The sequence below is a fragment of the Leishmania donovani genome, chromosome 20, assembly GCF_000227135.1.
Source record: "Leishmania donovani BPK282A1 complete genome, chromosome 20".
Classification (NCBI taxonomy): domain Eukaryota; phylum Euglenozoa; class Kinetoplastea; order Trypanosomatida; family Trypanosomatidae; genus Leishmania; species Leishmania donovani.
Window position 1 is genome coordinate 223,447 of NC_018247.1, and position 25,738 is coordinate 249,184.

General features: G+C 61.8%; 6 protein-coding genes across 6 annotated transcripts; all 6 read left to right on the top strand.

Moving 5' to 3' along the window:
* Positions 1-744: 744 nt before the first annotated feature.
* On the top strand, positions 745-2,592 carry LDBPK_200660 (hypothetical protein, conserved; the record flags this gene model as incomplete). Its single annotated transcript, XM_003860358.1, has 1 exon — positions 745-2,592. The coding sequence occupies one exon, from the start codon at positions 745-747 to the stop codon at positions 2,590-2,592; it is 1,848 nt and encodes a 615-aa protein (XP_003860406.1).
* A 1,002-nt stretch (positions 2,593-3,594) lies between these two features.
* On the top strand, positions 3,595-4,815 carry LDBPK_200670 (hypothetical protein, conserved; the record flags this gene model as incomplete). Its single annotated transcript, XM_003860359.1, has 1 exon — positions 3,595-4,815. One exon carries the CDS (start codon positions 3,595-3,597, stop codon positions 4,813-4,815), a length of 1,221 nt encoding a protein of 406 aa, XP_003860407.1.
* Positions 4,816-6,234: 1,419 nt separating this feature from the next.
* LDBPK_200680 (hypothetical protein, conserved) lies at positions 6,235-10,797 on the top strand (the record flags this gene model as incomplete). Its single annotated transcript, XM_003860360.1, has 1 exon — positions 6,235-10,797. One exon carries the CDS (start codon positions 6,235-6,237, stop codon positions 10,795-10,797), a length of 4,563 nt encoding a protein of 1,520 aa, XP_003860408.1.
* Positions 10,798-12,462: 1,665 nt separating this feature from the next.
* On the top strand, positions 12,463-16,122 carry LDBPK_200690 (hypothetical protein, conserved; the record flags this gene model as incomplete). The annotated part of the gene is made up of 1 exon (XM_003860361.1): positions 12,463-16,122. The coding sequence occupies one exon, from the start codon at positions 12,463-12,465 to the stop codon at positions 16,120-16,122; it is 3,660 nt and encodes a 1,219-aa protein (XP_003860409.1).
* Positions 16,123-18,304: 2,182 nt separating this feature from the next.
* Positions 18,305-21,460, top strand: LDBPK_200700 (kinesin heavy chain, putative; the record flags this gene model as incomplete). The annotated part of the gene is made up of 1 exon (XM_003860362.1): positions 18,305-21,460. The coding sequence occupies one exon, from the start codon at positions 18,305-18,307 to the stop codon at positions 21,458-21,460; it is 3,156 nt and encodes a 1,051-aa protein (XP_003860410.1).
* Positions 21,461-22,670: 1,210 nt separating this feature from the next.
* LDBPK_200710 (rRNA biogenesis protein-like protein) lies at positions 22,671-24,884 on the top strand (the record flags this gene model as incomplete). The annotated part of the gene is made up of 1 exon (XM_003860363.1): positions 22,671-24,884. The coding sequence occupies one exon, from the start codon at positions 22,671-22,673 to the stop codon at positions 24,882-24,884; it is 2,214 nt and encodes a 737-aa protein (XP_003860411.1).
* Positions 24,885-25,738: the final 854 nt, after the last annotated feature.

The window sequence follows — 25,738 nt, forward strand, 5'->3', positions numbered from 1 at the left end:
AGGCAGGCTCACCAGCGCTCAGTCCGTCGCTCGCGCAGCCCGCTGTGTCTCCGCTTGCAGACGGTGTGCACATCAGTATAACAACAAAAAGCGATCGCACGGTAGAACGCGGCGCTGATGCGCCTGTGTCTTCCGCTGCATGGGGCTGCTTTGGTGTTTACCAGCGCTCCCTTTTTTTCTTTTTTTTTCGGCACTCTCTGGTACAAGGCGGACGTACGTGGGTGGTTGGGGGCACAGGAAGGCGTGCGCACATTAGAGCGCAGGAGGAAGAGGAGGAAGGGATCAAAGGCCTGCGTCATTCTGCCGATACAGTCGTGCAGCAGAACGAGGCTGTCGTTTTTCCGGCTGCTCGCCACTTTTCCTCCCTCCTTCATCTTTCCGCCGGCTCCTTGGCCGCCACGGGCTCGCGCCCTCGTGCACTTCACACCGCCGCAGCTGCTCCGTCTGCAGGTTGCCTTGATGGGCCTCTGAGGCCAGCCGTGTTTCTTTTTGCCCCACCGTCGATGCACCTGACGTGACTGCCCTTCGCGTCGCCTCTTAGCCCGTCATCTCTGTGCTGGTCCTCCTCCGCCCCATCACCACTGCGCAGCCCGTCCTTTGCGTCCGCGTTAGATTACATACACCCACACACGCGCACACGTTGCGGCACAATAGTACCGGGCGAGCCTCCTCTCCCACCGCTTGCCGGCAAGCGAGTGAGCCGTTCGCACTCACGACAAGCCAGCACGTGCACAAGCACCAGACATGCTTGCCACCGTTCTTCATGTGCTGCTGTTTGTTGCCGGGCTTATTGGTCTCTTGGCCATCAAGAAGCAGCGCCTTCGGCACATACCGACCCGTCGCACGCACATCCCGCGGCGCCATGCTGAGGGCACGCTGTGGTTGCAACGCTTCGTGAATGCGGTACTGGACATGCTGCACGGCGCGTTGGCTGAGCAGCAGGCAAGAGCGGCTGCAGAAGCGGCCGCTGCAGGAGGCGGCGCAAGTGTCTCATCCCCTCCACCAGAGCCAGTGCACGGCGCGCCCGTAGAAAACGATGCTTCAAAGAAATTCGATGCGCCCGCGAGCGGTGACGGCACTGTGTGCGACGGCGATGCTGACAGCGTGAGCAGCGCCGAAGTGCTGTCCGAGCTGCCGTTCCTCAACGCCCTAAAGGCGCAGCTGGAGGAGCAGATTAGCGCGCTGCTAGAAGACAAGGGCATCGCCTCCTTCGCCGACTTTCGCGTCAAAGACTGGGGTGGCAAACCTCCTGTGATCAAGGCGCTGTACCTCTCCCACGGCGGGGGCGGGGGCAGCGGCAACACCGCTGCGAGCGTCACGGGAGCGTCCGCGTTGTCCCCCGCCGCGCCTGCTGCACCTTTGGCTGGTGGTCTTGGGAGCATGGCCTCCTTGGACAGCATGGGTCCTGGCGGCTCTGCGGCGGTGGCACAGCAGCGCGTCGCTGGAGTGATGCCGCTAGGCAACCTGAGTGGATTAGGGAAACAGACACAGCAGCAGCAGCCACAAAATCCTCCAATTCAATCGCCCGTGTCGGTTGGGTCGTTCTCGTACACGAATCCGATGCAGCCCCTCGCGGCCTCAACAGTGAGCGCAGAGCGGCAAAGTGACGTCAGCGGGGACGCCGTGAACGCAACTGTCCGCTCATCGACGGACCCGTCGATGCTGACTAGCCTCCGGTACCGAAGCTCAGGCGATGAATCCGGCGCCGCGGCAGGGGCAGGGACAGCTGGACGCGAGCGCAATGTAACAGGCCCCATGGCACACTCTGTTCGCCTCAGCAGCAGCAGTGGGGCGCACGGAGGAGCTGACCCGAGCTCGTCAGTAGCAGGGCCTTCCTCGGCTGTTGCCGCGGCGGGAGTGACTGCCGCACATACTTGCGGCGCGAGGCACGCCACAGACACAACGCGCTCGCTCTCCGTCCTGGATGCTGAGGTCGAGGTGGAGTACAGCGGCAACTTCAGCGTGTCTCTCAACGCCGACCTCCCCATCGCGCGCGGGCGCTATCTGCAGGTGTACGTGTCGCTCAGCGATGTGCGCATGCTCGCCGCGCACGTGCGGCTGCGCCTCTCCCTGGAGTACGAGCCAGCCACGGTAGAGTCACCCCAACCGCAGCCCTATCTGAGCGGCACACTGTGGCTCCTTTCCGATCCGATGTTCGACGCCGCCTTCCATTCCACTCTCACGCAGTACCGTATCCGCGACTTCTTCATGGTGCCAGTGCTCGTGAAGCTCTTTCTCCTTCGCTTTGTGCGCACGAAGCTGCGACCCTCTTCACAGGCGGTGACTGCCTCCCGGCCTCCGGGGAGCCATCGTCGTCGCGCTGGTCCCGGCGCCAGCGGTACCATCGGCACCGCCGCTGGCGGTGCTGCCTCGGGAACCGGCGGTGAGCAGAGCGCCGGCGTTTCCACAGGCATGCTGGCCGACGTCAACGAGGATGCACAGCATGGCGCGTCCGATGCGTCGGGGCTTTCATTCCGAGTGCAGCTCCCCGCTGACGTGGTGGATGGCGGGGAGCATTGGTGGTCGTCGATTGCGCGTGGCTCGATGAGTGAGCAGCCCGTGCCCTTCACCAGCGCCTACTTTGTGCGCTGAGTGCAACGGCTACAGGTGGTCTGGCACCCACAGGCAGAGAAAGTACGAAAGCAATACTGCATGCGCAACGTCGGCTCGCAATCAGTGTACGTGTGCTTTTGCTGCCTTGCATCGCGTCCGGAGGCGAAAGCGAAACAGGCGAAGATGGGCCGAATCGAGTGAAGCGGTAGACCGAGTCGCAAGCACGGTGAGGACGCTGTGCACGGCGTGTCGCCTCCTTACGTGTTTCGTCTCTTCCTGCGGTCCCTTCTGCGCTTTTCCAAAAGAGAGAGATGAGGGAGGGAGGGAAGGAGGGAGGACGGGCGCATTTTGTTTCTCTATCTATGTATGTGTGCTGTGGCGGCCTTCCAGCTCTAGCCATATCTGCGGCTCTCCCTCTCTCTCTCATGCTCATCTCGTGTGTGTGTGTGTGTGTGTGTGTGTGTGTGTCGTTGCTTATCGATGACCACGCCACACCACCACCGTCATCTCTGCCCTCTTCTTCTTCCGCCATCGCATCCCTCTCTTGTTCGTGCCGTTGTTGTTCATTACCGCGCACAGACGTGCGGTTATGAAAACGTCGCCACCTCGCTCGTTGTGAAGGGCAGCCAATCAAAGAGCGCCCCACATCCACACACGCGCACACACCATCCTACACCCACACGCACACCCCTTCGATGGCGGCGCCCCATCTGTTCCTTTGCCTTTTCCCATCTGTGTTTTTGTTGTTACTGTTGTTCTTCTCCCGTTCACTCAGCACGACGCAGATTGGCTTGTGCAGCGCGTGTGACAGAAAGACACGCCGGTAAGAAAACACGCATACGCCTGACGCGTGCAGCATGAGGTGCCGTCAGTCACTCTACCGTCGCACACACACACACACACACACGAGAGAGAGAGATAGAGGGAGGGAGCCTGCGGCCAATTGCTTCGGCAGAGGCCCACTTCCAAAAGGAGTGTTTGTCTGCGTGCTCCAGTCGTGCCGGCACATCGCTGTGCGAGCCGGTCGCACGAACTTCCAAGATGCAAGCAGGCAGGCGAAAGTTCGTTGCAGAGAGCATCGCCGCGTACAGGGCGTCCCAGGGGACGTCAAACGACAAGGAGGTCGTCGATGACCTCCGATGGCGCGTGGTCGACCTTTGCTCCCGGTGCGTCAACAAGGTGGAGCTGCAGCTTTTCGGCTCGCTCGCCACGGGGTTCTGCACCACCGGCGCCGACGCCGATCTGTCCCTTACATTCCGTAACTTTTCGCCGTGGCTGAGCGGGATAGAGGTGGTGGATGCGCAAAACTTCAAGCGGCTCGCACGCGTGGGGCGCGAAGCTGGCGAAATGGGGATGGAAAACGTTCGCCTCATCAACGCCCGCATCCCTGTGTTGCAGTTCCAGGACGCAATCAGCGGAATTCGGTGTGACCTCACGATCGGCAACCTCGGTGGGGTGGCAAACTCCAAGATACTCGCGGAGATCCACCGCGTGCTTCCTGACTTTTACGGCGCCTACGTGTACCTCGTCAAGGAATGGGCGAAAAAGTGCGAGGTGGTGGCGCCGGACAAGTCGATGTTCAACAGCTTCACCATGACGACCATGTCCTTGATGGTGCTCCAGGAGCTGGGGTTGCTGCCCATCTTTGTGCCGACTGGCACGTACGGCGAGCTCACTTTGCCCGATGTCCGAAACGCGCTCGACACTTTCCAGCTGCCACCCGTGTATGAGGGGATCGGGCAGGACGATGAGCGCCTCGGCGAGGCCGTCTACTTCTGTCTTTTGCGTTTTGCAGAGTACTACTCCAAGTTCGACTTTAGGAACGGCACCGTGAGCCTCATGTGCCCGCGCCGACATCGCTCTCTCTACGCCCAGATTGTGAAGCAGCACATTGAACTCCTCGGCGAGCGGAAGCGGAAAGAGTGGAGCGCCTACCTGCTCGGCGACCGCGCGGCGTCCACCTCTTCTAGTCGCTTTCCCCAGGTGTCCTTCGAGGAGTCGATGCGCCACGAGGCTCTTCAGCGGCAGGCGGACACCGCCTTCGTTGTGGAGGACTTCGTGAACTACGTCAACTGTGGTCGGCGTGTGCCACCCGGACGGTGCTCAAAGATTCACCTGGAGTTCAAGCGCCTGTACGAGCAGCTGCGCGACGAGGCGAACGTCTCCTTCCGTGACGTGTTTCACGAGACGCACGCGATTCCGCTCACCCACAAGCCGAATCGGCCAGACTCGCGCGTGGAGACCTTCGAGACGAAGCAATAGTCGAGGAAGGCGCGCGCGCCTCTTCCGACGACTGGCTCACACAGATGCCGGAAAAGGAAAGCTGGAACAGGAATGGCAGTGATGTTGGTCATTGCACATCAATGATGGATGTCGCGGGTTGCTCATGGCCGTCGGCCTCTTTGAGGAGGGCCCATGCCGCAAAAAAAAATGTGGTTTGCCTTGCCCCGCGCACACGGGCAGTCGTGTGTGTGTGTGTGTGTGCCTGTGTGCGTGCCTGTGTTGGGGTGGGCCGGTACACTTGACACGGAAGGCATTCATGCCTGGGTTTGCGTGCGAGCGGGGGCCACCCACTCACACGCCCGCCGCTGCTGAATCAGTCAAGGTGTGGAACGTCATCTCGGGCGTGCTTTTCATGGGCAGCGTTACGACGATATGTTCGCGCGACCTTCCCCGACCCCGCCCTCGGGGTGCTCGTCGTTGCCTTTGTCACAAATGCATGCTGCTCTCGACTGCACAGGTCCAGTGGTGATGTGACGCCGTTGGCCATCGTCATCGGTTTTCGATTTCGAAGCCTCCTACCCCGCAGGTACACGCCAAGCCTTCTGTCTCCATCGATCGCTCTCGCTCTCCTCGATGCACTGCCCCCTCTACCCCCTCCCTCATCCTCTTCCCCACCCGCTCCCCTCGGCCACTTGCCCGCGCGTCTGTGTCTACAATGAAGCGACGGGCGATAACGTCACCACGGCAGCTTTGTTGGTTGCATTCGTTGGTGCGCCCGGACTTCCGCGCGTCGGGGAAGGAGGGACGACGGCGCAGACCAAAAACAAAACACCCAATGCAAGCCGCATAGGCTCCCTCCCCACTAACGCTTCGCTAGAGGAGGTGGTGGCTGAGGCGTCAACACGCCTTCTCGCATCTCTCGGCGCTGACTTACTGGCGGCACAAGCACCAGCACACGCACAGATCGCTACGCGAGCACGCACCGACTGCAGTCGCCTCTACCCTCCCTCGCTTTTATCGTAGCCGACCGGCTTCTCTTTTGCCAACCTCTCTTGTTTTTTTTTTTTTTGCTTTGGTCTTGAGAAGGCGCCGCATCGCCGGAGCCGCTCTCGACTGCCCCACCGAAGGGCTGAGCTCGTGTCGTACGGCAGCTGCAGGGCAAAAGCTCCTATGTCGTCTTCGACTTCTCGGTTGCCCTACTCTCACGCGCATGCAGCGCACACCGACTCAACAGCGGATGCACGTCGACGAAAAAGCGATGCGGCTGATAGGCCATTGGTGGTGAGTGCTGGTAGCGCCATGCGCCAGTCGATGACGCCGTGTGCGCCGGCTGCGTCTCTGGCCTCCGCCTCGTCCGACCCAAAACCCTTTCTGCGGCAGCGCCGTCTGCCCTCCATCCTACTTGACAGCTGGGAGTTCCGCAAGCTGGCCGCTGAGGGGTCAGTTCTCGCCAACGCCATGGTCTCGTACGACGTCGACGGCGACGGGATCGAGGAAGTGATTGTGGGCACAACGGAGGGCCTGTTGTGCGTCGTAAAGCCTGACCACCGCGAACCGCTCTTCCTGCGAGTGCTCGCGGCGACCATCTCCGTGGTGCTGTACACACCCATTCAGAGCCGCCTCGTCCTCGTCACCCTTGAAGGGCAGTGCGAGGTCATTGACCACTTCCTGAAGCCGACCCAGAAACAGCAGGCAGGCAGTGAGCCCGCCAACATGAACGCGACCTCGCCCACGGAGGGTGGTGATGGTGGCGCTGCAAGCGTGGGCGGGCCGCGGTATCAGAGAACCGACAGCACCAGCTCACTGCCGCGCACTTCACCGCCTCTTAACGGCGGTGGTCGTACAGCTGGAGGTGCTCGCGCCGTCGGTGGGGGCGCCACCGCCTCTCCACACTCCGCAGGTAGGCCCTGGGGTGCTGAAAGTGCCATGCCCACCCGCGTCTTTCACGTGCCGTCCAACTGCCTCTGCGCAGACCTCTCACCGGACAGAGACTCCGACCTTGTCTTCCTCGGCTCTTACGATCGACGCTTCTACGTGTATTCCATCATCAATGGCTCGTGTCTGCTCTCCCTGTTCGTGCACGACCCCATTACGTCAGTGAAGGCGTTCGCTATTCCGACGTGCGCTGCAGACACGCACCCGGCCACCACCTTGTCGCCCATCTCCGTCTGCGGCAAGCGAGTCTCTAATCGGGGAAGCAGATGCGGGAGTACTACGGGGTCGCAGAGAACACGCGCTAGCAGCAGCACCGGCACCGGTGCCTCGATACTGGTCGACTCCCCGCGCGAAATGGAAACGACGTCGGACAGGCCGGCAAAGGCCTCCGCGTTATCCTATATTCCGCTCGTGTTTATTTCTACCCCGACGCATCTCATCCTCCTTCCTGCCGGGCTGGGCGATATCCAGCAATGGCGCAAGCTGCAGCCCAAGTCAGCGCACCTGCCCTTGACTGTGCAGCTCCGTAGCGACGATCCACCACTAACGCCGCATCCGCCACAGCATTCGAAGCAGCAGCAAGCGCAGCGCAAACACACTGGCCGGCGTTCCTCGTTGAACGGCGGCGGCGGAGCAGCAAACATGGGCGCAGCTTTGGCGACGTCGGCCACTGTGCATCTTCGCAGTGACGACAGCCACCCACGCGAGGGTGAGAGTGCCGTCCCGCCCCATATGACGCGCGTGCCACCGGCTAGCTTGCCCAGTCTGCGCCAGCCTCTGTCAATGTCGGCGGACGCCGGTTTGAGAGGCGTTCTGGCGGGTAGTGCCCCGGGAGGGAAGGCTTCCAGTCGCCCAGGGCGACTTGGTGGCGCCGCGACAGAGCGCCGGTGCGACAGCGTTGCTGTGATGACGGGAGGAGCGCATCACACCTCAGCTGTTTCAGTGCCAGCCGCGATGACAGCAGCAGCAGTAGCAGCGGGTGCATCCGCCGGTTTGCCACTCAGCAGCAGTCAGCTGCGCCGCCAGGCTCGCAGGCATGCCATCCAAGCAGCGGAGATGGGCCGGCCAGTCCTCGTGAAGCCTCTGTGGGCGCTGCACATTGGGCGTCATGCACTCGATGTGCCCCTGCTTCAGCCAATGGTGAGCCCCGACGGCCACGTAGGCAGCCGCTTCGCATCAGCTGCGGCCGCAGCAGGGTCACCGCAGCCTTCGTCGGTTACCGGCGCCGTCGAGCAGGAGGCCGCCCCAGGTACCGCTGCCGGCAACCCATCCGCGCTTCAGCCTTACGGAGGTGGACGATCCTCCATCATGTCCATACAGGGTTCTGTGGGTGGTACGACAACGAGCCAGCGTGCCGCGAATTCATCGGTTTTCTACGTCAGCTTGCCGTCGTCCACATCAGCGCTACAAGAAAGCACCGCTGCCAGCAGCAACACCTGCAACAGCGTTGTCCGGCGAAGAGGCACGGTGGCTGGGTCGGCTGACCTTTGGCATCGCCGCGTCAATGGCCACAGCTGTGAAGGTGGTGAAGACACAGAGGCCTCCAACGCAACCCCAACGCTGTCTTCGATAGGTGTGGCGGCCGCACAGAACACTCGGCGATCGAGTTTGCGCACCCCGGCACGTTCTCTTCCCCGACAGCTGCGGCAATGTAGTGCAAACGACAGTAGTGATGACGACGGGCCGGCAGTGGGTGGCCGGCGCTGCAGCAGTGGCGACGATGACGAAGACGCCGGGCTGCTGAGCGACGACGGAGCTCTCAGCTATGTAGGAGGCGCCGCCCCGGTGATGAGCGCGGGCGGCATGGCGGACAGGGCACATAAAGAAGACGACAATAGCGACGGTGACTACGGCACGGCCACCGATGAAGACTTCGGGCTCGACAGGTCAGGCGCTAGTACCACAAGAAGCTGCTGCAGCAGCAGTGGTGCTAGTGACCGCAGCTCCAGCATCGAAGTTAATGAGGGCATCGAAATTGGTGGGCGTCGCGCGCTGACTAGCAACTCGATGCGTCACTCGCGACACCATCACCACCACGGCACAGACACTGCCGAGCCGGCGTTGTTGGCGCGCATTCTGTCCCACAGGCGAGCGGAGAGCGCGCCGACGATACTGCTGCGCCGCACTAGAATCGCGGACGGTGCCGACAACGAAAACAGCAACGCCGGCGCAGTGGGGCTGCTGGAAACCCCTACCCCAACGAAGGCAGCCGCGCATGTGTCTCTGGTGGGCCTTGTAGAGCAGAAAAGCGAGCGTCGCGCGCGTCAACGCCATCGATGGGCAGCCTCGAGAGGACAAGGCGAGAGGGGAGGTCGTGGACCATCGCGTGAACGTCACGCACAGGTGTCCGTTTCTCGGCAGCAGTACGCACAACAGCACACTTCGGCACACAGCGCGTCTCCTCCTCTAGCCGCTGTCGCATCAGCCCCAGTCGGCGCGGGGGTGCGACTGCCCACCTCCGTTGATGTGTCAGTGGGGGCGTCGCAAGTCGCAGTGGCTCTCAGCTGCGAGGATGGCCTCGCGTTGGAGCTGCGCTTTTCGATTGTGCGCCTTTCCTCCCTCTCAAGGTGCGAGCGGAGGCTGCCACGCGGGACAGTTCGGCTTTACGACATGCAAAATCCGCGGGGCCGGCACGCCACGGCCGGCGCGGCCCGCAGAAAGGGCGGCGGTGCCACCAAAGGTTCCAGGCCGAGGGGTGAAGTTCCCGGTCGCGACGATGGCGGCGGCTCCAGCATGCGACCCGCCTCACCTTCGACATCGCCGGAGGATGCGCGCTTGCGTCAGCCGCACCGCAGCCGCGGCTCACAGCGGCAGCAGCCGCAACGAAAGGGTGCATCGCCGGTGACGTACAACATATACTTGCCAGCACCAGCCGCGGGGCAGGTGGGGACAGCAGCGGCGCTGTCGTCACTGTCTCATATCTCCGGCTTATCTTTCACATCTTCGCATCAACGGCAGTGCAGTCGGAGCGGTCGCCGTGGATGCGGCGACGCAGGCGGTGCTCTGGCAACGACTACAGTAATAAGCACCCCTGCGGTCACCAATGTCGCTGGTGCTGCAGGAGTGTCGTTGGCGCAAGACGACACAGCGTGCCCTGCGTCAGCGACAGCGAACCATCCTCTAGGGGTGTCGGCTGGCGATGCATCCATGCTTGACGCAGACGGCGGAGCCGGCAGAAACAGCCGTGACGCGTATGTCCAGCACTACCGGGAGGATGCCCTTGTGTTGCAAGCTCAGTGTCTCTGGGCGGCGCGCCTCAGCGATAGCCCTCTCGTGCAACGTTCTCGCGTGTTCAGCGTTCGTGATCACCACCTCGATAACGCGTTTTGCACGGTGTTCGTCGCCGCCAACGGCACCTGTTTTGCTGTTGACGGCGACACCTTGTCCGTCGTGGAGTGCTGCATCAAGGAGGACTGCAGCTCCTTCACGCTGATGGTTGGGCCGCTATCCACGACGCCAATGCTGCCGGCGAGGGCGAGTGCGACGACGCTGCAGGAGGCAACCGCGGACGCGTCCGCTTGGGTCAAAGATGGGGTGGCGAACGGCGTGTCCGCGGCCACGATGAGCTTCAATGTTCTCCGCGGCGCAGTGGGGCGCACGATATCCTGTGTTTGCGTCGGCCTTGATGAGTTGTGCGTGTACTCGGTCGGGGAGGCGAATCAGCTGTGGGGGCGCCGTGACTGCTCCACCGGTGAGTCTGTTACCTCTGGCGCCAACGAGCAGATCTCGCTTCTCTCGCGGTGCTTGCCGGACAAGAGCTGCGCGTCTGTGGCGGAGGCTGCCGGCGCGCTTACTGGTGAAGCGGGCCAGGGAATGGATGCCCCTGCGGGATGCTCTCTAGCTTCCATGGACTCGGGAGAGCAAGCGCTGCTGCGTCAACTCGCCGCGAGACTCCGTCAGCACGAGCAGTACGCCAGCCCCCCCTCCCACCATGACAGAGGTACGGGTGCTGGCGCTGCCTCCGGAGGCGAGCATGCGATCGAGACCGATGAAGAGGCTCTCATGCGCGTGAAGAAACTGCTGCTCTACGACTACTCGGAGCAAGAGTGGGAGAGGCTGCAGTGGCTTGATCATGCCCTGACGTAAGTCTCTCCGTGCTTGTAGGTCTTCGAAGGTGTGTGCTTGTGTGTGTGTGTGTACTGCGAGCCGTTTTTTGTTGTTGCCTGCGCGGCAAACCCCATGTGTGCGCGTGTGGTTCAACCCACCGCGTGAGCGAAGATAAGCAGCATGACCGGGAGACAAGAGAAAAATGAGACAGCCACGACGCGTGAATACCGTTATGGTTGTGCTAGTAGCAGCGCCCCCTCCCCTCCTCCTCCCCTCCCCCTCTGCAGAAGGTGGCCGTTGAATAACTGAAAGGGCGGGAAAATGGAAAGGGCATCGGTTGCCGAGGGCGAAGCGGACCTTTGGCCCCGAAGCGCATGGCGGCTGCGGGATGGGGAGGCAGCACTGCACTGATGAATGGCCAGCGAGAGATGGATCACAGCGGAAGAGGAAGCTGAGGAAGGGTCTCGCGTGTTTTCGCCTTCGATGCCCTCTTCGTCTCTCTGCTCTCCCTCATTGCCCGCCTCATCATAGCGCCTTCCTCGCCCTTGCCCATCCCCACCCCAAGTCGCCGCCTCCCTGCGTATCTGCGTCAAACAACGCCTTTCCCCTTGCCGTGCGTGGCCGCTCCTGCTGCTTTCCTGCTCCGGTTCTCCTTCCGCTGTGGCGGTCACTGCGATGGACATCCCCCTCTCCTTTCCGACAATCACGCAATATGCACATGCGCATGCACAGCTGCAGCCGAAGTCCACCCTCGCCCCCCCCTCCTCCCTCCCTAAACGGGAAAAGAGCTTCCTCGGGGGAGATAGATGCATGTGTATGTATACATAAACAGATAGGCACAATTGCACCCGCACGCCGCATCCAACACCGGCAGCCCCCTCTCCCACGCAAGCACGGCCAGGGATAGCAACAACGGCACACTAGCCACACGCGTCTGCGACTCATAGACCTTGAAGCCGCATACAAGCTCACGTACAGGGGCACTCAAGCGCGCGCGCACCCACCCTCGCCCCTACTCGCAGTCAAAGGCCTTGTTAGCCTGTTTCTTTCCCATAAGGTGCTAAGCGCGGTACAAAAGAGGTGAAAAGTCGTGCGTGCGTTTCGAGTGTGGCGCCAAGGCCGCCGCGCTCCCACCCCCACTCTCCTCCCGTCCCTTTGTGGCTTGCTGCTGGTACTACGGTTATCGTGGCTTAGGGCGGCGGTTCTTGTGCAATATTAATTTTCGTTCTTTTCGCGGGGGGTGCTTCACCCTTTTCGTGTTCTCTGTTCTCCTCTCATACACTCGGCAGTACATGAGCTTCTCCCCCACCACCATTGTCACCATCCCCATCACCACTGCAACCGGAGCAGCCTCTACCGCCCCTATCGCTGCTCATATGCGTTTTGTTATTTTCCTTCAGCTGCTCCCGGCAGATCCTGTTGCATTAATTCGCTGTTTTCGTTCGCCGTGTGACTTGCCAGGCAGAACCGCCGACTCCTCTCTATTCCCACCGCCCCCCCCCCTCCCAAACACACACACACACACGCGCGCACATTCTCTCCCTGAACTGGCACCAGGGGCTGAGGCACCGTCGCACGCACACAGTGCCGGCGGATGCATTCAGCAGCATCTGCGCGAGCGTGTCGCAGTGCAGACACCCCGGCACGTGACCGTACCTGCCGTGAAAAAACGCAAAACAGAAAACAATAAACCCGCTCGCCGTCATGCAAATGCTGCGACAAGCATTAGCACCGCTGGATGTAAACGGATCCTCGATCTCGCACGGCACAGCCTCAGCCGCACCGCACAGCATCAGCGGCGGTGGTGGTAGCTGCACGACCCGCGATGTGGCTGGCATCACGGATGGAGGCGCAGGCGTCTCGAAGCACCTAGAATTGGCCAAGCACGGCCACCACAGTCAGAAGCACAACAAGCGTCGGCCCTCGTCGTCATCTCCAGCCCATAAGGCTTCTGCGCTTGTGCAGGCCATTAGGGAACAGCAGGTGGGCCATGCGAGGGAGATGCATGTGCCCGCCTTGGACGGCGTATCGCCACACATGGATGCCGCCCGGGCCTCCACTGAGGAGCACGTGGGAATCAACTGTCGAGCAGCCCACGTCCCAGCGCCGCATGACATCACAGCATTTCCTGTTGCAGCCGCGTCTGCAACGCCGTCACCTCATTCAGCAAGGGGCACCGAAGTCGTGGATATGAACCCTCACCCTAGTGTGGCTGCAGCCTCTCGCGAATCAGGCGCGACCGTGATGGTGGCCGCGGCGCACCCACCACTCTCTAACAAGCTGAATACGCCGTCGCGTCGCTCATCGATGGCGCGGCTGCGACAGCAAGTCAAGGCGCAGCTGAAGGGCGTAGAAGTTGCTGAGCCTGCCGACGACACGTCACCGGCCTCGGCATGCGACTCTGACGCCGTTGCTGCGGCGCTTCAAAACGGAGCAGCACAAGGAGGGGAGACGGAAGAGCAGCTGTCGCTTTACTCGCACCAGCCAGCATTACCGAGCACTCTCCTCGCCTTCTCGACGTCGGCCGAGGTCGCATCACTCAAGGGAAGCGGCACGGCCACAGAAGCACTCGCCATGCCGGCGGTGCCCTCAGTCGGCGCCGCCAAAGTCCTGCCACACGGCCTGCGGTCCCCCAGCGCCATCACAGACGTCGGTGCAGCACCGCTCGACTACTCAGGGCTGGGCACTGAGGAGAGTGAGCCCGTGAGCAATGTCAGCCCGGCGCGATATTACTATCAGCAGCAGCAGAAGAAGCGCTCTGCCTCGTTACTCAAGCAGCGAACCGACGGTGTTGCTTCGAGTCAAATCGGAGGTGCGCTGCAGCCGAATGCCCCGTTTCACGCGCTGCAGTTTGGGTCTTGCGCTCCAGCGAACCCTGTCGGGTCACCGCCACTGTTATGCCGCAGCGAAGTGCCGCATCGTCTGCACAGCCCGCACCAATGCCACGGCCTCCGCGTCGACAGCGAAGAGAGCGCTGACGCGAACTTTCGACCGGGCAGCAGAGCGAGCAGAGAGTCTTGCGGCACTGTCACCCTACGCAGCCGGCCAGCACGCCCTACAAAGGCAGTTGCCGGCGGTCGCTCCTCCACCTCTTCGCCGGTGGTGAGTGACTGCGAGCTGCCGTCGCTGATCGTGTGCCCCTTCGCCTTCACGGGCTGCTGCGCCGAGGGCGCCCACAGGAGCGCCGACCTGCACAAAGGCACCACACTGCACCATCACCTCATAGCCGTTGCAGCGTGTGTGCAGCGGATGCGCGTGCGCCAGCAGGAGCTCGAGCGGCTAGTGCGCGGGCTGCAGCAGCAGGTGCACACGCAGGCGCTGATGCTTCGTGAGGCGAGAGAGATGGTAAGGGCTCGGCAGCGCCCTGCTGCGAGCCGCAGCGAGCTGATCAGCTCACGGGAGTCGTCGCTGGATAGTTGTCTTTGCCTCGCACCCACGCCAGCCGGTGGAACCAACGCGCTGAATGCGCACAAAGACCGCAAGGCGCTCCCGCGCGACGTGAGCATTCGTGAGCCGCTTGTCACGGAATACGGCACAGGCGACGGAGACGGTGACAGTGCTGGAAAGGACGCCAGCGAAAACTACGCCGGTAGCGACTCGCCCGGTCGACGCGCACAACCACCACACGGCATTCAAATGCAACGCGGTGTCAGCCACGGTGTTCGCAGAGGTGACGGCGACAGGGATGGCGCCCGGCTGTACGCGCGTCAGCTGCGCATGCGCATCTCGGCAGGACAACAACGGCTGCATATGGTCGACGCTCCATCAAGTACAAGCGTATTGCTGACTCCTGTGCGGCGCGGGCTGCGTTCATTGGCGAGTGCTGTGACGGCGGCCGCAGTCCAAAAGACCACCGTTGCAGAGGTGCAGGGGCTCGGCGAGAAGATGCGACGTGCAACGGCAGTGCAGCAGAAGCAGCAAGAGCAACGGCAAGGTAGCGCAAACGGTGGCGAACAAGCACGAAGCTGTACTCCGCAGCCGAATAATCTGCACAGAGACGGTATCGAGGATTTCTCCAGTGTTTCAGGCGATGGGCTAGGTGATGATGATGATAGTGTTCAAGGGAAGCGCTGTATGACAACGTCATCAGCGGCGCGACTCTCCGATGCAGACATCTGCACCGAAAGCGGCTGCTCACCGGCACGGCACGGCAGGTGTGTTGCGGCGCCCTGCGTGCACTATGGCGCCTACCCACGGCAGCAGCCCGGCGCGGGGGGCAGTACCGAGGTGAGCGGGATGAGCAACGTACCGCCCTACCAACTTCCAAATGAGTCTGTGAGCCCGATTAGAAGCGCCTCCCTTGACCTCGACGACCACGAGGACGACACTGACGCTGGTGCCATGCGTCAGCAGCTCTTGAACCTCACCTCGACGGAGATCCCAGTGGCTACCAGCGCTGACGAGAGCTGTATCACCGGCCGCACGGGCCAACCCGGTGCGCGTGCGAAGCGGAAGACAGGCCTGCAACTATCCCCTGCCGCGTCGCCCCGCTCGGCGCCGTCGCTGGTTAGCGCGACCTACCAGCCGTCCGAACTCGCCTGTGCAGAGGGCAGCGATGATGAGGGTGCCGTGCATTTGACGGGCCGATTCTCACCGACAATGGAAAGCGCAAGCGCGGTGCTCGCAGCGAATCGGCAGGTGCGCACCGACGACGCATCGAAGCCTCTCCTGGTCGACGGCGTGCGGCTTGCGGCTCCCCTCCAGAGGCCGACGCTAGTGCGCAAATCAGACGTTGTGCCGTCGCCCCCAACTGCGCGTGATGGCGCTGATCGGAGCAAGACCGCGCTGCCACCTGTAACGCCGCCCTCCTTGACCACTCTAGCGGCTGCTTCGGTTGCCACCGCCGCCACCAGCATTCTGAGCAAGTCGGTTGACAAGCGATCACGGCAGATGAGCGCGCCAGAAAGCGGCGGCACACGTAGGCCGCTCTCCGGCATCAACTTCGACGCACCATCATCCGCACTGTCCGTGAGGGCATCACTCCTAGTCGCAGCAGACAGCGGAGCCCCCATCGTGAATCACAGCAGTGTTCATGCCTCGTACGACGGCATTTCAGTGGCTACGCCTCTGCCGGAGTCGGTGTCGAAGCGAAACACGGTCTCGAAGAGCCACCTAGTGCATGCCCACAGCTACCGCATCGACAAGGACGCGACTGGCGAGCATAGCGGTGTCTTGGCTGGTAGTGCAGATTACGCGCTTGGCGGACCTGGAAAGCGCGGAGGGCGTCGAAGTGGATCACAGACACGCCGTGGCGCAGTCATACGCCGCCCGTTGCACGTGACAAGCGTTCTCTCCCCGCAGGAGGCCGCTGATCAGGGGGTGGCGGTGCATCCCGTGGGCCTCCCCCCAAGGCGAGAATCATAACCGCGGCAGAATCTCATGACAGGCGGGCAGGGAGGCTGTGGTGCCAGCAGCGGATCCATCGGTAGGTGGTTGCTCTAAGGGCGAGGCGGAGGTCCATGTGAGGAGGCACATTAAGGAAAAGCGAAAACAGGGCCTCGCTATCGACAAGGCTGCCGAACTGAGATTGCGCCATGCGCACCCCTAGCACCTTCTGCCCTTGCCCTTGTGTGGATGTGCGTATCCAACGGTGTACACAACGTGCTTACTCCGCTAGCTGTTCTTTGTTCACTTTTTTTTCCGTCGCTGTTTCGCCACACGCCCCCACCCCCAACACCACCACCACTGCCATCATCATAGCCTCCCTCTCTCCCTTCTTTTCACTTAGATCCACTCACGAGCATCGTGAGTTCGTAAACGCTCATAGATGCATACATGCACACACACACACACTACTGCCCAACCCCCAAGAACGCCGGAATATGAGGTCATACTTAAAAGCGGTACGCCGGCTCTCGGATCATGCCTGAAGGGCGATCGTTCTCGAGGCAGGAACGCCTCCCTCGTCCTCCCCAACCCCTCTCCTCTGAGACCTCTCGCTGGATCCTTTCCATGTGTACGCTTGCAAGACGTGTATGGCCACACGTGCTCACTTTTAAACGTCTGCGAGCGCAGTATCGCTGACTGAGAACGCGTTCTCTTCACGTAGACGCACTCGCCCACACTCCTTCTCTCCCTCTTGCGCTGCCACCTCTCCCCCGTCTCTCCCGCCTTGCCATTGACGACTGCGTGTACGTGTGCACAGGTTGCTGCACTCCGAAGTTCCGGTGTGTTGTCACTTTCCATAATGGCTCTCCTGCTTCCCTCATTTCTTTTCTTCCTTACACGCCGACGCTCTGCTGCACGAGATCGCGTGCGCTTGTCTCTCCTACTTTCCGTAAAATAGTGGCCATCACTCTTTGATCATCGTACACGCTCGCGCAGCGAGCGTCCCCTCACCCCACCCCACCCACACACACACACACACCCGCACACTGACTACCGCCATAACAGCAACGTCCCCCCTTACTCCACGTGTTGCTGTAACAGCCGCCGCGGAGAGCACGCCTACCCTCACTCGCGCACATACTCATAGATGCTGATAATACCGTGGCCGTTTTCCATCGCTCAAGCTCTGTAGCACACATCTTCTCTCTGTGTCCTCGCATTCTTTTCGCTGTGTCTGTGGCAGCGGTCCACAAAACGCAGGACCACTGCTCGGCCTGCCCACGTTGTCGTGGCTGCCCCCCCCCGTTGTACGTAGATTGCCCCTACCCCCTCCCCCTTTTTTGCTTAGCTTTCCTATTCTTTGTGGATCCCCCCTCAGACTCTAGAAGTGGCATAGACCTTTCCACCGCCGCCGCCCTCAGCGCCTCGCCAAGCCACTCCTCCTCCTTTCTTGCTTGCTTCCCTCGATCTCTCTCTCTTGGCGTGTAGCTCTGCCGCGGATTGGCGATTCAGCCTATCACTCTGGTGCACACCAGACTCCAGTTGTGAGGTGCGCAGGAGGAGGCCGGTATACAGATACCGCCCACCGAGGTGGGAAACGCAGACGCGCACACCCGAAGCACGCTTGCTATCGGTGCATGTACTCGCACATGCGCGCGCAGAGCAACTTGACATCTCTTTCTTCGCTCCTCCCACCCCCACACCCCACCCTCCTCTCATTGTCCACAACGCCGCCCCTGTGAGGAGAGTCTGACGGAGTGAGCAAGAGGTTACTCCACAAACACAGATACTCTCTCCGCAGGTGCCGCCCCCCCCCCTCTCTCTCCCTCTTCCCAGTTGCCGTTATCGGTGAATGAAGGGGATGCACGACTCGTTGGATCACGTTCGCGTCTGCTGTCGCGTGCGACCCCTCAACGCGAGCGAAAAGCGCATCCAGGGCGACTTGTGCATATCTTTTTCTGACCAACGCCCCGATGCGGTCGACTGCTATGTCGCTCCTACCGCCGGTAGTGGCCCTGTGAACGGTGGCTGCGCAGCCGGTGGTGCGGTGGCGGCGGGCAGAGGCGACGGGGTCGGCGACGCCGGTGCTTCGCCAGGGCGGCACTCCTTTACCTTCTCGCACGTCTTTCGGCCAACTGCGAGGCAGGCCGATGTCTACGAGCACGTTGCCCGCCCCATCGTGGTGGATGTCCTGTCTGGCTACAACGGCACCATCTTCATGTATGGGCAGACTGGGAGCGGCAAGACGCACACGATGTTCGGAGAAGTGAATGGTGGTGCATGGGCCACAAGCTGCGACTCAGGCAGGCCCTCTGCAGGCGTCGCCTTCAACGCAGACACCAACGAGGAGGACGTCAACGAGAAGCCGAAGGAGGAAGACAGTCCTGCGCACACGCGCCTCACCGAAGAGGAGCACGGAGAGGTGGAGCCTCACGCTTGCGAGCGTCAGAGAGCACAAGCGGAAGGCGAAGACGAGGAACGACACGAAGAGCAGAAGCAGCAGCAAGCATCTCAGCAAGCCTTGCAGGCGCCCGGCACGTCTCCCAGGGCAACGCGGCCGAAACTCAGCACCTACCATACCAAGACGGGCCACCCGGCGACCTCAGCGATAGCGACGACAAGGAGCGCCGCAGCCGTGCCACCACCGTCCACGACGACGACATCTTTCTGCCGCACCCGCGCCACCGTCACTCCGCTTGGCGAGCTGCAGCAAATCAACACGCTTCAAAACGCTACCGGCAGTGACGCTGCGGAGTACTGCTATGCAGCGGTGAACAAGTCGACAAAAATGTGTGCCGCCGCCACCGCGTCGACCTCTTACGCTCCACCGTCGTCGTCAGCGGCCCCAGCATCGCCGTCCTCTGCGTTCTCCCGCAGTGGACCGCCTCGGTGCACGGTGAGGAGTGCGGCGGGTATGCGGTCCGCCTTTACGGGCGACGCCGTCAGCGGCGTCATACCGCGAGCCGTGCACGACATCTTCGACGCCATCGCCCACGCAGACCCGTTCAAGGAGTTCGACGTGCAGATGTTCTTTGTGGAGGTGTACATGGAGCAGATTCGCGACCTCCTTGTCCCGAACCCGTCCGCCGCGATGCCATCATCGTCGGCTGGTATCGCTCCAACGCTGCCGATAGGGCCACGCAAGCTGCAGCTGCGCGAGGATGTTAGCACCAACTCGTTCTACGTCGATGGATGTTGCAACCCGCATGTGTCGTCTGCCAGGGATGTGCTGCATCTGGTGAAGAACGGTCTCAAGCAGCGGGCCACCTCAGCCACGGCGATGAACGAGACGAGCAGCCGCAGCCATTGCCTGCTGAACCTGACGGTGAAGAGCGTCGACCGCGCGCAGGGGGTGTCGACGGTAGGGAAGCTTTACTTGGTGGACCTCGCTGGTAGCGAGAAGGTTGGGAAAACCAACGCGACAGGGCTGCGCCTAGAGGAGGCAAAGCTGATTAACAAGTCCCTCTCCACTCTTGGCATGGTTATCATGTCCCTGACAGATCACAGCGCCACGCACACGCCGTATCGAGATAGTGTGCTGACAAAAATCTTGAAAGACTCGCTCGGCGGCAACTCGCACACGGCCCTTGTGATCTGCTGCAGCCCGTCCCCGTGCCATGCGCAGGAGACGCTGTCGACGCTGCGCTTCGGTGCTCGCGCGAAGGCTATCGAGAACAAGGCCGTCGTGAACCGCGACCTCACCGCGGCGCAGCTGCGGCGCATGTTGGAGACGGCCAAGGAGGAGATCGAGCGGCTGCACGTGAAGGTGCAGCAGCTGAGCATGACGAGTGGAGCAGTGGACCCCTGTAAAGGGACGCCGGACTTCCCCGTCGTAGCATCGCGAAAGCTGTCGAGCGCCGCCACTGCTACGGCGTCTTCAATGGCGAGCGAGGCGGACACGTCCCGCATCAGTGCACTGCTGGAGGAGCGTGCGACGGAGCAGGCGCGGTTGCAGAATCTCCGCGCTGAGGTGGCGCAGCTGCATGACAGCCTCAGCAGCGCCCAGGACATCATCAGTGCCTTGCAGGAGGAGCGCGACGGCTACATCGACAAGGTGCAGAGCTTTCAGGAGGAAATAAGCGTCTGGGAGGACGCACACTCCGCGTCCTTGAAGCGCGCGGCAACCCAGGACGCGCTGCTGCAGCAATGCACGGTTCTCCTCCGTGCCCAGGCAAGCGAGATCAAAGACCTCATGCAGTGCATGGCAGCCTACGGCCAGCCCCTTCAGCAGGCCCGACAGGCCGTCGACCAGCTCCACACCTACGTGTATTGGGCAAACACGAGCCGCGAGCGGCAGCGAACGCTTTTTACCCCGGAAACGTGCCAAGAGAATGCCTTCGCGGCAGCATCGCAGGGCCTCCTGTCCCGTCCACTGGCCTCCGTGCACGGATCGAATGTGAGCGCCGTGGGCAACATGACGGAGAGCAGCGGGCGGCACATCACCGGCAGCAGCAACCTTCCAGACGGGCAATCACCCAATCCGCGTCTTCAGCCGGGCGTGGACACAGGCCCGCCACAGCCGAGCAGATCGAGGTCTCTGCCGCAACACTGTGTTGCAAGCGATTACCGTGACAACCTCATGTCGGGGTCGATAAGCGTGTCGCCTGGGACGGCAACGGCGCAACAGTGGGTATCGCGCGCCGCCTCGGTAGGACAGAATGACAGCGGTGCGTCGCACGTCGGCTCCTGTGGCCTGGATGGAATGACACCTGCAGCACCTGCAGAGTGTATCCGTCGCCTCGAAGAGGAACTCGCCTCGCTTCAGTCTGACCACGGCGCGCTGCTGCAGCAGCACAAAGAGGCGCTGGCGGAGCTGCAGTCGAAGCAGCGCATTCTCGACCTCCGCCGCGGCCACCTTGCCACCGTGAAAGATGAGCTGAAGCGGGAGTACATGATAAACAAAGAGCTGCGTGAGCGCTTGGAGAAGGGGCGGGACAGCCTACGAGGGCCGCTCGAGATGGCGCGCAATGATGCCAACTACTGGCGCCGGCGGTACGAGGAGCTTGCGAGCCGAAAGGAGATGCGATGCGCCGCCGAGTGCCAGCGTGGCTCCCCCCGCTTTGTCTTTCCACCGCCGCCGCCGCCGCAGCAGCAGCAGCAGCCGCACCAGCACCAGCACCAGCAGCAACACGAGGCCGGGCGCAGCGGCACAATAGACGCGGATGCCTTGAATCTCATGGCTTTCCACGCTTCTGCCGATTCGGCCAGTGGCGGCGCTGTGATGGAAATTAGGAACCGTCCCTCCATCCCGGATATCTCATCCGGCGTCCTGTCGTCGAGGGCGTCTGGCGAGAATGTGCTGCTGAGCCTCTCCTCGGCCACAACACCACTGCGATCGACTGTGGCACGGCTCACCACAGAGCTCGAGGACTGATATCGTTTACAGCTGATGAGCGCATTCCTTTCCCTCTCTCACCGCGTGTGCTTGTGCGACCGTGATGCACAGCTATCGTCTTGCGTTCCCACAGTGCCACAGAGACGGCGCTCACTCTGGCCGTAGGAATTGTAGGCGGGGCTGCTGCCGCACAATATCGCGCACGCGCCATGCTTGTGTCTGTGCGTGTGTGTGTGTGTGTGTGTGTGCAGAGCTCCTCTTGGGCAACATCTGGAGAACTGCACTACCGAGAGCTCTGGCTAGTGGTGCTCAGTCTATGGTGTATCTTCTCAGACGCGCGTGACGCCATTGCCGACCCTTCGCGCCTCGTCCTGTCAGTGTGTTGTCTGCGGCCACCGCTTCTTGTTCAAGGCAGGCGACCGGCGAGTCGGAGTTTGGGTGGGGTGAGCGAGTTGTTGATTAGGTCGTTGATACAGCGTATTCCGTCTACGCCTGTGCTGGGCGGGCTAGTACGATGATTGACTTTCTCATTGCTTTCTATTGTTTTAGAGAAGCGTGCTTAAGGGTGCGATGGCGTCTGGTGCGTAGACTCCGTCTCGCCTTTTTCGTTTCGCCCCCCCCCCCGCGCACGCACACACACGCACACGCACGCACGTTTCAGTGACGCCCTCGCGCATGTATACACGAGTAACCCATGCGCACAAGAACCAGTAAAATAGGGCAGGGTATAGGCAGCACGGCTAGAAAGGAAATAGAGACATGTGCTGCTTAACGGCATTGATGCGTGTGCGTGTGTGTGTTCCTGTGTTTCTGCCGTCTTTGCGGCACTCGTGTCCGCGATGAAAGCGCGCATATCATGTCTACAGGCGGGTCCGGCACGACCACGCTCCTGCCTCCTCCCCCATCGCGGAGTGTGATTCTATGCAGCGCGGCATCTCTCTTTTCCTATTTGTTTCTTGTTGCACCCGCGGCTGCGTACGTAGGAGGTGAGGAGGGGCAAGGGCCTGTCAACCCCTGCTGCCTCTGCCGCTTCTCTCGTCGGAGCCTGCCGTTTGCATCCTGCGCCAATGTGGATGCACTTGGATGTGCATCGCCGCCATCTCGCCCCATGTTTCTGCGCTGCTTCGATCTGCCTCACTCACCCAGCTCCCCCCTCTCTCTTCCCTCCGTAACTGCATTGACGGCCACGCACCACCGCCTTTTCTGGGCTTCTCTCTTCCGCCAACGACAGCCATCTTTGCGAGTAAGCATGTCACGCACCTCATCCAGCGCCGCCACCTCCGCGGCCCCGCTGTTTCGGGAGTACCGCGTGCACCACGTCACCACCGATGGTATCCTTGTGCAGCTGCCCGAGACGAGGGGCTTCGGCCGCCTCACCACCGCGACTCTTGGCGATGATCTGCTGGCCAAGCGTCTCCTCACGAGCCTCTCGGCCCGCGAGCAGGTGATTGCCATGCCGATGCGCTTGCGCGACGCGCAGGGGTACCGGCTGCTGACAGTAGATTTGAAGGAGGGTTTTAGCGCGATACTCACCTACCCCGAGCCTGTGCGCCGCCTCGTGCAGAGGCTCCTGCGCAAGCACATGCTGGTGGGGCTCGGCACTACTGCCGCGGCTCGCCTCGTGCGCGGCTCTGCAAAGGGCTCAGTGCTCACTATTCAGCCTCGCATGACGGCTGTGGCGGCACTGGAGGACCTCACCAAGGGTGACTCCTCCGCATCCCTCAAGTCGTTTAGCGGGGCCGCCGCTCGTGCCCAGCAGAGGCAGAAAGGCCGTGGCGACAACGGTATCAGCAGCGACGATGATGAGTGCCACGTAGATCGCGCGCAAGAGAGCGGCACGCTGGGCGTGAGCACAGAGAGAAACAAGGCCACAGCCGACGGAAACATCATAGAGGTGCGCATTCTCAACTACGACGTGAACGCTGACGTCGTCAATGTGACAGCGAAGGCGAAGGTGGTGGAGGGCACGCCGGTCGACACGGCCGTGTCCGCGGCGGCGCTGGCCACGCTGCACCCTGGCGACATCGTCTCTTGCACGGTCCTCCTCTCGTCGACCGATGACGGGTGCGCTGTTGTTCAGATACCTCTGCAGAGCGTCACAGTAGACCCGCACGACAGCAGCAGCGGCTGCGTGACTGTTCTCGGCTACTATGTGTACGACTGGGACGGCAAGGGGGTGCCTGCGGCGCCGGTGGTCGGCCACACGGTGGATCTCGTGATCGAGTTCTGCCCTGAAATCGCCGTTCTGCGCGACGTGGCGCCGTTCGCGATTCTGTCGAATCGCCTTCGTCAGTTCCACCGCCTCCCGGCGGTGCGTCACTTCGCCGAGACCACGATCGAGGCGTCGTCCTCTGCGTCGGCTTCTGCTCTGTCCGCGGCCAACCCTACATCTCCTGTTGCGGCGCGCGGGCTTCTGGGGTTCTTCCCGTGGCGGACCGAGTACGCGGCGAAGGCGCGGCGCGCCGAGGAAAGCGAGGACGATGAGGACGCAGCTGAAGGTCACAGCGGCCACGGCTCAGCTCAGGATCGGCAGCAGCGGACGCGCCGCCGCAAACTGGAGGAGGCAATCGACGCCTACGAACGCGGCATGGAGACGGCGGTGCCGACGAGCCCGGAGGAATTCCAGCGCTTGCTGCTCGCAAACCCGAACAGCAGCTACGTTTGGACGCAATACATGGCCTACCACGTTGGCCTGCAGCAGTACGAGGCGGCGCGTCAGGTGGCCGAGAAGGCGCTCAGCACTATCGGTGTGCGAGAGCAGGAGGAGCTGCTGAACGTCTGGGTGGCGTACCTCAACATCGAGAACCTGTACGGCACGGAGGAGTCGCTCTCGGCGGTGTTCCGGCGCGCGCAGCAACGGCAGCTCAACCAGCTGGTCCTCTTTGAGCGACTCGCAGATATCTACGCGGCGTCCCGCAAGCCTAATCAGCTGCTTGCATTGTGCCGCGCCATGACGGGCAAGTTCCGCACTGAGCGCCGCACGTGGGAGCGTCTCGGCATCGTCCTTGTCGATCAGGGCAAGCGCGATCAGCTGAAACGGACCTTGAAGGACATGGGCGATGTGCTGAAGCGAGATGACGCCACGCTGGCTATTGTGCACATTGCCATTCATGAGTACAAGCAAGGCAGTCCCGAGAACGGCCGCGCGCTCTTCGAAGGCTTGCTGCGCAAGGTGCCGAAGCGGTCCGATGTCTGGTCAATCTACACTGATCAAGAGATGGGGCTGCTGAACCGCAAGGACCCGACGGCGTCAACGCTTCAGGTACGGCAGATCTTCCAGCGCACGGTTGCGATGAACTTTTCGGCAAAGGTGATGCAGCAGGTCCTTACGCGCTTCCTCTCATTCGAGAAGCTGCACGGCACGCCGGCCGATGTCGAGTCGGTGAAGAGGTTCGCGCGCACCTACGTGGAGTCCAAAATTCAGGCGTTAACCGACTCCGTCCCCGACGCGGCGGCCGCGTGATGCCTCAATGGTGGTCATCTCTCTGTCTTTTTTTGTGTGCCATCGTCATTGAAGCAGCTCGATGCTGTGCTGTCATGTGCATGTTCTATTCGCAGGCGCGTGTGTCTGCCTGTCTTACTTTCTCTCTCTCGGCATCCATGTGTGTGTGTGTGTGTGTTGCTTTAAAAGTATTTAATCAAGTGACGGCGTCCAGGTCTGCGCAGTTCTATGTGCTGCTGCTGCGGCGGCTACGTGCGCTTCCACACAGCGGGTGCGGGTCGCGCATACAAGGGCAGGCGACCTCTCAGTGGAGGAAGGGGTGGGGAAAGGGGAGTGCGAGCGGCAAGGGTGTCGCCATGCAGGCACACGCGAAGCGCCTTTTCCGTCCCTTTGCTTTCTCGAGTGTGTTGGGGGGTGAGGGTTAATCGAAAGGAGACGGAGACGACGTCAGTGGTGCGTGCCATACAACGAATAAGCGCCTACCTAAGACAAGGCACAGAGCTGTACAAACGAAAACCAAGAGATGGAGGGAGAGACGGAGAAATGATCGCGCGCAATAATGTGCGGTGTGCCAGACCCACTGTTTTCCGACATGAACGTAGCTGAGAGTGGGCTGCCGGAAGAAGTGTGCACAGGCGTGCGTGGCGGTTGGGCTTCATGACAACGACGGCGGGAGCAACGGAAAAGAAGCGTGCGCATCGAGTACGCAGCAGTGCAAGAAGGTAGCGTTGCACCGACGCGCCGTCGAATCCTCGCCCTGTCCCACCGCCCACGCTCTCTCCATTTGTGGCAACGACACCACGAGCTTTCCGCGGCGTATTGCACGCGAGAAATGATCGCTTTCTGCGCATCCGTCGACACGTCTTTTCGACCTG